The sequence below is a fragment of the Lactuca virosa genome, chromosome 8 (genome assembly GCF_052849685.1).
Source record: "Lactuca virosa cultivar CGN04683 chromosome 8, Lactuca_virosa_CGN04683_v6, whole genome shotgun sequence".
Lineage (NCBI taxonomy): Eukaryota > Viridiplantae > Streptophyta > Magnoliopsida > Asterales > Asteraceae > Lactuca > Lactuca virosa.
The window spans coordinates 256,658,627-256,671,517 of record NC_136433.1 but is presented as its reverse complement, the minus strand read 5'-3'; the positions used below and the strand labels follow the sequence as shown (position 1 = coordinate 256,671,517).

At 36.7% G+C, this 12,891-nt stretch overlaps 1 protein-coding gene and 1 non-coding gene across 2 annotated transcripts; one reads left to right on the top strand and one right to left on the bottom strand.

Annotated features, from left to right (window-relative positions):
- Positions 1 to 238: 238 nt before the first annotated feature.
- On the bottom strand, positions 239 to 646 carry LOC145131460 (uncharacterized). Its single transcript, XM_079066140.1, has one exon. It carries the CDS (start codon positions 644 to 646, stop codon positions 239 to 241), a length of 408 nt encoding a protein of 135 aa, XP_078922266.1.
- A 1,198-nt stretch (positions 647 to 1,844) lies between these two features.
- On the top strand, positions 1,845 to 1,951 carry LOC145135008 (small nucleolar RNA R71). The gene has a single exon (XR_013719489.1). It is a non-coding gene; the product is annotated as a small nucleolar RNA R71 (small nucleolar RNA).
- The last annotated feature ends 10,940 nt before the right edge of the window (positions 1,952 to 12,891 follow it).

The window sequence follows — 12,891 nt, the reverse complement described above, 5'->3', positions numbered from 1 at the left end:
GACACGCCGTGTTGAGCTCCTCAACACGTCGTGTTTGTTCTTCAGAGTGTCTTGTAAGTTCTTCAAACTCACTTTCTTCAAGTAACCTCTCTATCTCTTTCAAATCTTTCTCAGCATCAAATTCACCTTCTGAAAGGAACGAAAATCCTCCCACCTTGTCTTCTTTCCATTCCGCCAATTCTTTTTCCATTAGTTCTTCAAATGTGCCCACCCACAAAACTGTGTCGTCACTAGAACTTCAACGTTTCATTGCCCGATCAACTCCAAAAGTGACTGCATCATATCCTACCCGAAGAGTAAGTTTTGATTCCCTCACATCCACTAAGGCATAAGCGGTGCTTAGGAAAGGTCTTCCAAGAATGATAGGCACTTGGTTGCCTTCTTCGATATCTAGCACTATAAAATCTGCAGGAAACACGAATTTGTCGACTTTTACTAAGTGATCCTCACATATTCCTGTCAGGAACGTCACCGTCTTGTTAGCTATATGGATTGCCATACAGATGGGTCTTGGTTCCGGTAAGTTTAATTTCTTGAAGAATGAATACGGCATAGGATTCATACTAGCTCTCGAATCAGCCAATGTGTAACTTGTAGCCGAATTTCCGAATTGACATGGTAATGTTAAGCTCCCCGGGCCTCCCATTTTCTTTAGTAGTTTATTTAACATCGCGGCTTAGCAATTCTTGTTTAGTACCACCTTCTACGCTTCCTCCATATTCTTTCTATTTGTGAGAAGGTCTTTCAAAAACTTGGCATACTTGGGCATTTGAGCTACCGCCTCGATGAATTGAATATTGATTTAGAGGGCCTTTTTATGTTCCAGAAATTTCCTGTAATCCTCATTCTGTTTGTCTTGTCTATCTCGGCTCAGGAATGGAAATGGAGGTTGATACGAATTTATTGTAGGATTTGTATTTTCTTAATATGGAAAAAAGTTGTGTTCTTCTCCTGAACACGTCGTGTTGAGTCGTCAGTTTGCGATACTCTGATTTCTTTTCCTGCTTCCTGCACCACTTTTGGATCTTCATTCAGGATTGGGGCTAATGGAGTGATTATATTACCGCTTCTTGTTGTTCCAACATTTATGTGTGCCCCTCTCGGATTTTTCTCGGTCTTCCTTGGAAGTCCGCCCGATGACCGCTCATTGAATTGCTTTGCAAGTTGCCCAAGTTGCTTCTCGATGTTGAAGATCGAGGCTTGCTGAGTTCTCATAAATGCTTGCTGATCTTTCATCATAACTTGTTTCTCTCGTATTGGCGTGTCGGTTTTGTCATGTCTTTTTTCGGATGCGGATGCAAAACGTGCAAGCATATCTTCGAAATCCGACTTCTTTTCTTGTACTGATTTTATCTTTTTGACATAATCCTCTTGCCTTGTGTTTGTATTTATTCTCCTTTGCCTTCACATATTATTCATACAATAGCCATTCCCTTTTTGGTTTCCTCTAATATTCATCATGCCTATCCCCGCTTGAATAACACACTTGAGCTTTTCGGGTTCTGTTCTCGTCTAGGTGACAATCTTTGGTTAGGTGAGGCCCACTACAATTACCGCACCCCACATGGATGGCGTGGATGGATTGGTCCATCTTTGTCATCCAACGATCCATGCTCTCCAACATGGCCCTCATTTCCTCCATATCATCCAAAACTGAGTTCATTGTTCCTCGAGTTGAGTCGTTTCTTGGGTTATGATATTCTCTTGAACGTTTAGAGAGTTCTTCAATCAAACTTTTGATGGCAGCTGGTGCTTTCTTCGTGAGTGGTCCTTAGGAGTCAAGGAGCTGCATGGTTGTAACATTCACTCCATCATAGAAGATGGCAACCTCTTTTTCCACATTCAGGTCATTTTGGGGACAATTTCTCAATAAAGCTTTGTACCTCTCCCATGCTTCATAAAGTGACTCGCCTCCTTGTTGTTCGAAATTTGCGATTGCTTTCTTTAACTTTGAGACCTTCGAGGGAGGAAAAAATTTCTCTATGAACTCTTCACGCATCTTGGCCCATGTTGTAATAGATGCTGGAGGTAGTGCCTTCAACCAATCCTTCGCGGCTCCCTTGAATGTAACCGATAGCATTCTAAGTAATACGGTCTCGCGAGGCACATTCAGGATGTTGAAGTATTCGGCTATGTCGTTGACCTCGTCAAGGTGTATATAGGCATCTTCGTGATCCTTCCCGTAGAATGGAATTTCCTTAATTTGAGCGAGTATATGCCCCATCAATTCAAATTTTGCGGTCGTTGGAATGGCACGTTGAACAGACCTAGTCTAGTGTCCTCATGCATCTTCTTCTTGTATTCCTCCATGGTTAAATCCGCAATATTCGGCATCTCTACTTCTGGTTTGGGTGACCTGCGTGTTCCGCGCTTGTGATTTGCTGCCTTGTCATCTTGAATTTTCTCAGAACTGCTTGATTCCTCGATTGCTTTGTTCTTCTTTTTGCACAAGATTGATTCTGGATCTTCCAATGGTGGTACTATTGAAGAACTGGAGCCTCAGGTAAAACGAACAAAAATAAAAACCGGAAACACGACAAACACGTCATGTTCAACTTTGACCATGGCATGTTCAACATCAAAAACAGAAAAACGAATACAAAAATAAAAACAGAAAAACTTGTAACATTATATGAGATAAATTTCACACAAAGTATCGATAACACTAGGAAATAAAATTAACTATTTAAAAACCGTTTCCCGACAACGGCGCCAAAAACTTGATATGTGTTGAATGTACTAGTTTTAATCCTAACTAACTTAAACAGAAACAAACACATGGTAGGCAGTGTACCTATCGATTAGCAGTTTAGTGAAGGCAAGTAAGGTATTGAACACAAGGAACGACAAATAATTAAAACTATTACTAATGTTAACTAAATTTAAACAGTTATTAAAGAAGTGGTTTTTCTCTAGTTTTGCAAGACTAGAAACTTAAGCAGTTACTTAAACACTTAGCAAACAACAATTAACAACTAAAATAGAAACAAAAGACAACTAGATTCGATAATATTAAAGAGACTTCCGTTTAGATTCTATTCACTTATTCATATGGTCGATTTCGTGGCAAGTGCAATGAATTAATGTATCATCAATTACCGATTTCTAATGTGATTAGGTTCATGTTCACTATTACTAATCCTTTAGCAAACAGGTTAATTCAAGTAGTGATCAGTTGATTAAACTAACAAGTTTCCTAGTGATCAGTTCGAATCATGCAAGACTTGTAATGGTAGTTAATTAACTTGGTTGGTTCAATTAACTCTCATATGATTGGCCATCATACATGCTCACACTTTAATTTACTTATTTTCTAATTAACCTAGGTAATATTCACAACACTAGGCTTACAATCTTGATGGTCATCAAAATCATAAGAAGCAAGCAATCGAGCAGATGTTCATACAACTCAATATACGTTGTCATTAACATAAATAAATTGTCATTAACATATAAGGATCTTGTAACAAGATTATCATGATAAATAACCAAATCAACTTAATCCAAAGCCACCCAATCAACACATAATCATAAGATCATCTATTCTAAACGAAAGTATGGTCTTTTAGCCCATAACTTCAGCAAATAAAACCATAAACACGAAATTCAATGTTGCAAACATGATTCACACAAAGAATTAAGAAAAAGTAATGATTAATTGCCTTTGATCTCTTCAAAAATAGCCTTTAGTCGAATTTTGAGTTCCACAACACCTTGAGAATATCTTTGGCCTCCAAAAGTTGCTAAAAACTCCCAACATCTGTTAGGGTTTCGAACAGAAACGATCTTTACATAGATTCTGAAAATAAGGTCAACACGTCGTGTTCAAGGACCAGACACGCCGTGTTCTTCATTAAAAACGCATGTACGACAAGGAACTATTTTGTCGGGATTTTCTACATCTACACGTTGTGTTTGAGGATAATAGACTATGTTCTTCTTCAATTTCATCTTCTTTCTTCAAAATCCAAATTCCAAGCTTCCAATCACCAATTCCGCTTCCTTTTCCTCCCGAGCATGTCTTTGTTGCTGGAAATGAAATTTTAAACTAATTAAGTATCTTTTGTTCAATATTTGAGACAAAATCAACATAAAGTATTAAGATAATTCATGAATTATATAACTAAATATGCCCATATCATAAACATTATTATTTTTATTCAATATAAGGGTTTCCAAGGTTTTCCTATCAGCTATAAATAGGACCCCTTGGGTTCCTTATATTCGTCTACTCCTACTTCCAAGGGAATAGCAAAAAATATTCTCCCTCCTCCTCTCTCCAATTGTATTCTAGTTGCTAGGGTTTGAGAACAAACCATTAGAGGCACTAAGCTTTTGGTGATAGCTTACTAAAGAACCAAAGGAAAGCATCAAAAGGTTTATTTGCTATAATAAATTTTAAGGTATGTAAACCCTACTTTTACAATTTTCGAGAGAATATAGATCCTTATAGGTTGCATGTGAACTTAAGTGTTAAGATTTCCCGCTTGACATGTTTTTGATAACCTATCAAACCCTTCTGTGGTACGAGTGCCATTGTTTTCTATTGATTGTGCATGAGGTGAATTGATCAATATTAGGGTTTATCGAAAACAGACCCTAGCCTCTTGCATTTTTTGACTTTTATTAGGGTTTCTTGAAACCCTAGCCTCCATGCCTTAAGTTCGATATTTTACAAGGGTTTCCTAGGGTTTCTAGTTTCCTTATCTTGTTATTTTAAATGCCTTAAAATTTGAAAAATTGAAACTTGGTAACCGTAACCCTAATTTTCGAAAATTAGAAGGATATCATTAAATTTGGTTTTCTAATTAATGTTTTAATTAAGATAATTATTTAATTCCTATATGATTTAATTAATAAAATTAATTGTTTAATTAAAAGATAGAGATTATATAAAAATTGGTCTAAATTTTATTAATTAATTATATGGCTAATTTAGATGATTAATATTTAAACATTGTGTTTAAAAATGTTTTAAAATAAACCCTTATATGTATTAAAAGACTAATTACTATATGTATAAGAAAAATCAGTCTAATCAATAGTAGGCATCATTCACGAAGCCATGCTATAAGGAGATAGAAGCAAACGGCCTATACAATGAATGTTGAATGGGTGTCCTTTTCACCCACCGCTCCGTTGTGTGGTGGAGATTCGTTAGCCAAACGGGTTCGATAGGACATAATCTCATCAAAAGTATAATGATATAAAGTAGTAGAACCTTTTTAAAATCTCACTCTATTTACTTTAGGAAAAATGTCAAATGTATACTAACCTATGAAAATGCACATCATTCTTTATAAGTCGTTAGTGGAGAGTGAGTGGCTAACCGCCACATTAATTTGGGACTATAAATTTGAGATGATGGAACAAGTCGAAAATTATCATTATTGATGGAGTGTGTGTTGTTTACCGACACATCAATTTGAGATGATAAATGGCATCGTGGATATCGAGCATGTTTGCATGGTTTTTCACATCTTGTTTGAGATCCTCGGTAACCCAGTCACAATTTGAAAAACATAATATGAGATTAAACATGCCATTCATATAATTCAATGAATCTCAAATGATCTAGAAATTTCATAAGATTGAAGTTGGTGATTTTTTTTCAGCTACCTTAATAAATTCTAAATAGATTACGACATCTCTCTTCTTAATTTCGAATTGTATTTTGGATCCTAGCCTTGAATATTAAATTTAGTTAAAATATTATGGATTTATTGTTGGGTTATGAGCACTACATCAATCCTATGGTGTACTTGCAAACCCTAATGCTTGGATCTAGTTCTTCTAGTTATACATGCAATAATCTTCCAAGACTTGAAAAACCCTAGATCTAGCATACTATAATCAAATTAAAGATATTATTAGGGTTTAGATCATACCTTGATTGTTATGTACCAATAACAATCACAATCCTTATTGATCTTGAATCTTGAAAACTTAGTGCCCCAAATGTTGCACCTCTAATGGAGTCACAAACACCATAAGCAACAAAGATGAACAAGAAAGAGGAAAGAGGCACCAAAAACGTCCTAGGGTTTCTCTTAGAAGGTTGGACATGTTTTTGGAGGCTTAAGGGTTCCTTTTAGACTTAGGCTTCTAGGGTTATCAACTAGGAAACCCTAATCCAGCTGCTTAGTCCTTAAGCAGCCCAAAGATCCTTCCAGAAGGCCCTTGGACGATTTCTATATGGACTCACATATAGAATTCGTCCATGCTTCCTTTATGGATCCTATGCCCAGCCGTTGTAACTATCTTATATTTACATTATCGGTCCCCTTTATTTAATTAAATCTCTTTTAGCCACAAAATTAATTCTTAATTAATTCTTGACTAATATTAATTAACCAATATGATTTCTCTATTAATATATTATTCACATAATATATTAATAAATCATAATTAAACGTATTTCTCCTTAGTTCATCCTATCAGTTGCTATGGTGAAGGCAACCCAAAAGGACCACGTTCATAATCGGGTCAAGTACATACCAAAATAGTTATGGGCTTAGACACCTAATGCAACATTTATATCAACTAACTAAAACTATATCTCATATTATAGATTTCTGGAAACGGTGTTGCTCCTAATGCTCAAACGTTCACTCAAACTCCAACTTCACTCTCCTATCGATTTTGTCAAAAGAGAAACTACCAAGTCCAAACCAGATAGACTGGATGTGAAATCTAAAGATAAACCTTCACTACGAGAACAAAGAGTATGTTCTCAAGAAACCTTTTCTTGAAATTAATGTAACAACTTCTAGTGCTGAGGAACTCGCTTTCTGTAACAAACATCATAATGACGCTACTAAGGTCGCTTGTATCGTGGTTGCTACCATGATGCTAGAACTCTAGAAGTTCTATGAGGACTACAGGCCATATGAAATATGACATGATCTTGGTGAAAAGTTTCACATGAAAGCGAGACAAGAACGTTATGAAGTGGTCAAGTCTCTCATCGCATGCAAGTTGAAGGAAGGAGGCTCTGTTTGCGCTCACGTGCAACAGATGCAGACATATGTCAAGTGGTTGGAAAAGATCAATGTTTTGTTTGACAAGGATTTGGTCATTTACATGGTCCTCAACTCCTTACCTCCTAGTTACGATCAGTTCATATTGACTTATCATTGGAACAAAACGGAGACGACATTGGCCCAACTCCACAACTTGTTAGAGACGGCTGAATCAGGAATGCAGAAAAATAATATCCCTTTTATGACAAGTGCACTTCTTCTGGCCATTGATCAAAACAGAGGAAAGAAGAGAAAAAGAAACTCTCAATCAAAATGGAAGGGCAAGTCAAATGTTGGAGCGCTTGGAAGTGGGTCAAAGACAAATCCCAACTTTGTTGTTCCTGCTGTTAGTGATCCAAAGCAGACAACTTGCTTTCATTGTGGCGACAAAGGGAATTAGAGAAGAAGTTGCCCAAATTGCCTTCAAGAGTTGAAAGATGGGAAGCTCAAGCCATCTGGCTGCTCATCAGGTACATTCACTATTCAAATCAATAACACACAACTTTCTCTTTCTTGGGTCCTTAATAAAGGAGGTGGTTTTCATATTTGTTCTGATATGCAGGGGCTAAAAGAAAGTGAGGATGTGCAGCATGGAAGGCGGAACCTAATAATGGGGAATAGGCATTCTTCAACTATTACCAAGATTGGGACGTATTGGCTTATGCTTGATAGTGGGGTTAGGGTTGATTTGATTAATTATTGTTATTCATCAGAAATAGCAAGAAACATTATTTCATTTCATGCATTGTTCAGACAAGGTTTTCGATATTCATTTGATAATGACAATGGTTCAATTATGGTTTATTAAAATGGTGCTTTATATTCAAAAGCTTTACCTTGTAATCGTGTGTAAAAAACTGTCATATGTGTTGATAACATAGGCAATAGTGTACTCCATATTGATTCGTCTAATGGTGTTGACAAAGCATGCTTGTGGCATTTTCATCTTATGCACATTAACAAGAAACTCATAGCCAAACTCCAAAAGGATGGAGTGTTGGAATCATTTGAATTAAGGTCAGATGATGAATTCAATTGTTTTCTTTTGGGAAAGATGACAAAATTACCTTTCACTAGAACATATGAAAGAGGTGAAGGCTTGTTGGACCTTATCTATACGGATGTGTGTGGGCCCTTCAGATCTGCTATCAAGGATGCAAATGTATACTATGTGATATTTATGGATGATTATAGCAAATATGGGTATATCTAATTGATCACACATAAATTGGAAACTTTTGAAAGGTTCAAAGATATTAAGCACGAGGTTGAGAATCAATTTGGGAGGAAGATAAAGATGCTTCGATCTGAAAGAAGTAGGCAGTATCTTAGTATCGATTCCATGACTATCTAAAGGATTGTGGAATTGTTTCACAATTGACTCCTCCTAGAACACCACAACTTAATGGTATGGATGAATGGCGTAATCGAACCTTACTTGATATGGTTCGTTCCATGATGAGTCGATCATCTCTTCCAATATCTTTCTAGGGGTATGCCTTAGAGACAACCGACCATGTCTGAAATCTTCTTCTCACTAAAAGGTTTGCCAAAACACCTCATGAGATGTGGACAGGGAAAATACCCTCACTCGCACATCAAGGTTTGGGGCTATGAAGCTCTCGTAAGATGAGTAAATCTTGAAAAACTTAAGCCCATAGTCGAGAAGTTTATTTTCATTAGCTACCCATAAAATTCCTTTGGATACTTGTTTTACAAACATAGTGAGAACCTGGTCTTTGTATTTTGAAAAGGAGTCTTTCTTGAGAGAGATCTCATATTCAAAGAGGATAGTAGGAGTGTTATTGATTTGGAAGAAATTCTAGAGTCATATAATGAAGGAAACTTAAATGACACTAGCTCTCAACCAGAGGATGAGACACCTTTTGAGCCCATTGACAATTTATTATCTCTTCGTCATGCCACCAGAGTTTTATGGTGTTCATATAAATGCAAATGGGGACATGATCGCCAGTGATAGAACACTTGTGGATTTAGATTAACCTACTAACTACAAAGAAGCGATGGCAGGTCCTGAGGCTGCAAAATGAAAGAAGGTAGTGGACAACAATATTCAATCCATGTATGATAACTAATAATGGAACTTGGTTGATCATGAACCCAGTCGAAAGACAGTAGGTTGCAAATCTTCATGAAGAACACCGATATATATGGGAAAGTACAAACATTCAAGTCTCGATTGGTTATGAAGGGCTTTACTCACACCCAATGGGTTATCTATGATGAGACCTTCTAAACTATGGCTAAGATCAAGTCAATCAGGATTACACTTGCCATAACTTCCTTTTATGATTATGAGGTATGGAAAATGGATGTTAAAACTGCTTTCCTAAACGGGAAGTTAACTGATGACGCCTACATGAGTCAGTCAATAGGTTTTGTACTTGCCAAGTATCCTGATAGAGTATGCAAGCTTGAGAAATCCACTTTCGTATTGAAACAAGCATCTCGCATCCGAAATCTTTTCTTCCAATAGAATTTCAAATACTTTGTATTCCTTAGGAGTTGGGATGATTCATGTGTGTATGTCAAAGCTAGTGGGAGTATAGTAACTTTCTATGTGTTATATGTTAATGACATACACCTTATAGGAAACGACATTCCAACTTTGCAAGAAGTGAAATCTTGGCTTGGGAAGTGTTTCTTTATGAAAGATCTAAGGGAAGCAATCTATATCCTTGGGATAAGAAATTTGAGGGATAGAAAGAATTGTCTTATTGGACTTAGCCAGAGTGCATACGTGGACAAAATATTAAAGTGTTTCAACATGGACAACTCCAAGAAAGGGGATTTGCCAATTCATTAAATTGTCAAAATTGAGTAAGACTCAAAGTCCCAGTACTGAGGAAGAAATAGATGACATGAGTCGAGTCGCATATGATTCGGCTATAGGATCTATCATGTATGCTATGAGATGTATTGTCCCTAATGTGGCTTATGCTTTAATCATGGTTAGTCGGTTTCAGGGGAATCCTGACAGATCCCATTGGACTGCAGTTAAGAATATTCTTAAGTATTTGTGAAGAACAAGAAGACATGCTTCTAGTTCTTAGCGGCAATGATATGTTGAGAGTGACTGGTTATAGTGATACCAACTTTCAAACAGATCTTGACAACTTTTGTTCATAATCTGGCTAGGTTTTCTTATTGGATGGTGGCGCGGTGACATAGAAAAGTTCCAAGCAGTCAACGGTGTCTGATTCTACTTGTGAGTCAAAGTACATCATAGCGAGTGAGGCATCAAAGGAAGTGGATTGGTTGAAGAACTTCATCGGAGATCTTGGAGTAGTCCGAATTTCATTAATCAAGGTATTTATACAAATATATAAAATACAAATATACATGACAGCTAGCAAATTTAAAATATGTACATATCTTTGATATTATATCTACAATTATCGGCTAATAGTTGGTTATAATACAAAATAGCAAGGAATGTCGGTCATAATACACCAATACGAGATGTAAGATCAGTGAAAATATATTCACTACATTGATTATGACGCCACCCATTAGGTGAACATACCCAAATTCTTCCTCTGCCCGATCTAGTAATTCATGAAAAATAGGTTTGCTTAACAATATTGATGTCAAAAAGTCCCGTGGGACCACTATCCCGTGGGGGCCTCATCCCGTATGGGGGCATTTGTTGAAAAGAATCGGGGACGGGGGCGGGGGCGAGGGCAAGGTTAACCCCCGTTTTAATTTCGGGCGCAGGGGCGGGGGTTGGCAGTCCTGCCCCGAAACCCCCATAGGGGCCTCGTTAATAAATTATATATTTTGACATATATTAATTATATAAATATAATAAACAATAAAATAATTTTTACGTACAAAAATTCAACAAAAACATGTTTTTAAGTTGTATGTAACATGTAAAATTATGCTATAAATAACTATTTGTTAACCAAAAAATAGTCTCTTTTAGCCCAAATAAGAATTTCTTTTATCCCAAATAAGGTAGCCCAAAATCAATCGGGGGCGGGTGTAAGAAGGGGAATTCGGGGGCGGGGGCGGGAGTGGAAAGGATGGTGATTTCGGGGGCGGGGGTGGGGGAAAGGGAAAATTTAGTGGCGGGGGCGGGGGATGCAATCTGCGTCCCGTTTTCCCCCGTTGACATCCCTACTTAACAATGATATAGGAACCACAAATCACTTTTTCTCTTTCTCACCAAGATAAATCGCTTAATATTCTTTTGGGATATCCATAGATTTTGTTGTGCTGCTTCCATTTGATGATGATCGTCGCAGAATTTGTTTTGCTTTTTCGATCTGGGGCATAAGGATGGCCATTTTTCAAGGAATGGAGTTCTGTTCACTTCAAAAGGCAAATGGTAAATGAAATTTGTCAAAGCACAACTTCATGATGAAATGTTTGAAAGAAATCGTGGTTATGCTCTTTAATTTGATTTATTTATATATCCAAATAATATAGGAATTTAAATGAGGGATAGTGACATTCGGTGGAAGAAAAAGCTATGTCACATGATTTGACCTTTAAAAAGTAACAAAACAAATAATTCATTTATAAATCAAAACCCTTAATATTTTAGCCACACTTTTGTGTTTGTTACGAAGAATATATATCCACATCCTATTAATGTCGCATGGGACCATGATGTGTGTACTATTCTTCACTGCTTACTTTGTTTAGAATACTGGCCATGCATGTTCTCTTCTATCTTGAATTATTTTTTGTATACAAAGTATCGGTTTAAGTGCATTTAATTGTATCTGAGTTTATGGTTGTGATATGTTACCTTCTTGCAAGTTGAAAGACACAGCACATGATGGCCTATCTGTAACAAGGTCTCTATCTGCCATTTCTTTCCTTTTTTTTTTATTTCCTGTATTTTAAATTTGTAGCTTCAATGAACTATTATATAAAGCATGTCGAAACACAAAGCACCAGCATAATTTCATCTCTAACTCATCCACAACACCTTTCACTAAGAAAATACTCTCGCATTGTTTTACTCCGTTCATCGACCTTCAGAAAAATGGGTATTCGTATGCCTCGGATCATTCAAGCAAAACAACATTTCCAACCGTCCTTGTCAAATGGAACCCGCACAGCAACAATGGATCTACCCAAAGGGTATTTGGCAGTCTATGTTGGAGAGCAAGAAAAGAAGCGCTTTGTGATTCCTGTGTCCTTCTTAAGCCAACCTTCATTTCAAGACTTATTATGTCAGGCTGAAGAAGAGTTTGGTTATGACCATCCAATGGGTGGCCTCACAATCCGGTGTAGTGAGCACACATTCTTTGATCTCACAAATCGTTTGGGCGCATGTTGAATTCAAGTTATAGATAATTTTATTTGCCAACACATTTTTGTAAAGTACTGATCGATCACTACCTTTTTGCAACATGTGAGACAAGATCACTTGTCCATGTTGTTTTATATCTTTGTTAGAAATTGTTTTTGAATCCATTATATTTTTTGATGTTATAATCATACACTTGAATGACAAACAAAAATCACTGTCAAAAGTTTCCACAAGAAAAGTTTCATTCAATTTGATGAATGTCCTTAGTTTTATATATGTATCTTGGGTTCCTGAGGCAGAACAATATATGCTAATATCGATATGAGCAACCCAAAAATAAATATTTATGTATTTCTCTTTGTAGACAGTATAAAGATGAAAAAGCACTTCGAGGAATAAAACATTTTCTATCTATCAGCTGGTTTCTGATTAGAGCCATCGAGATGATCAAAGACGGATGCAGTGGGTTTTGAGAAGCTCTCTCCAAGAGTCGTAGTTTAACCGATCCAAATCCAAGATAAGAGGGACATAAGATTTCATATTGGTGATTCCATAGATATTGTCATTGGCCATGGTGAA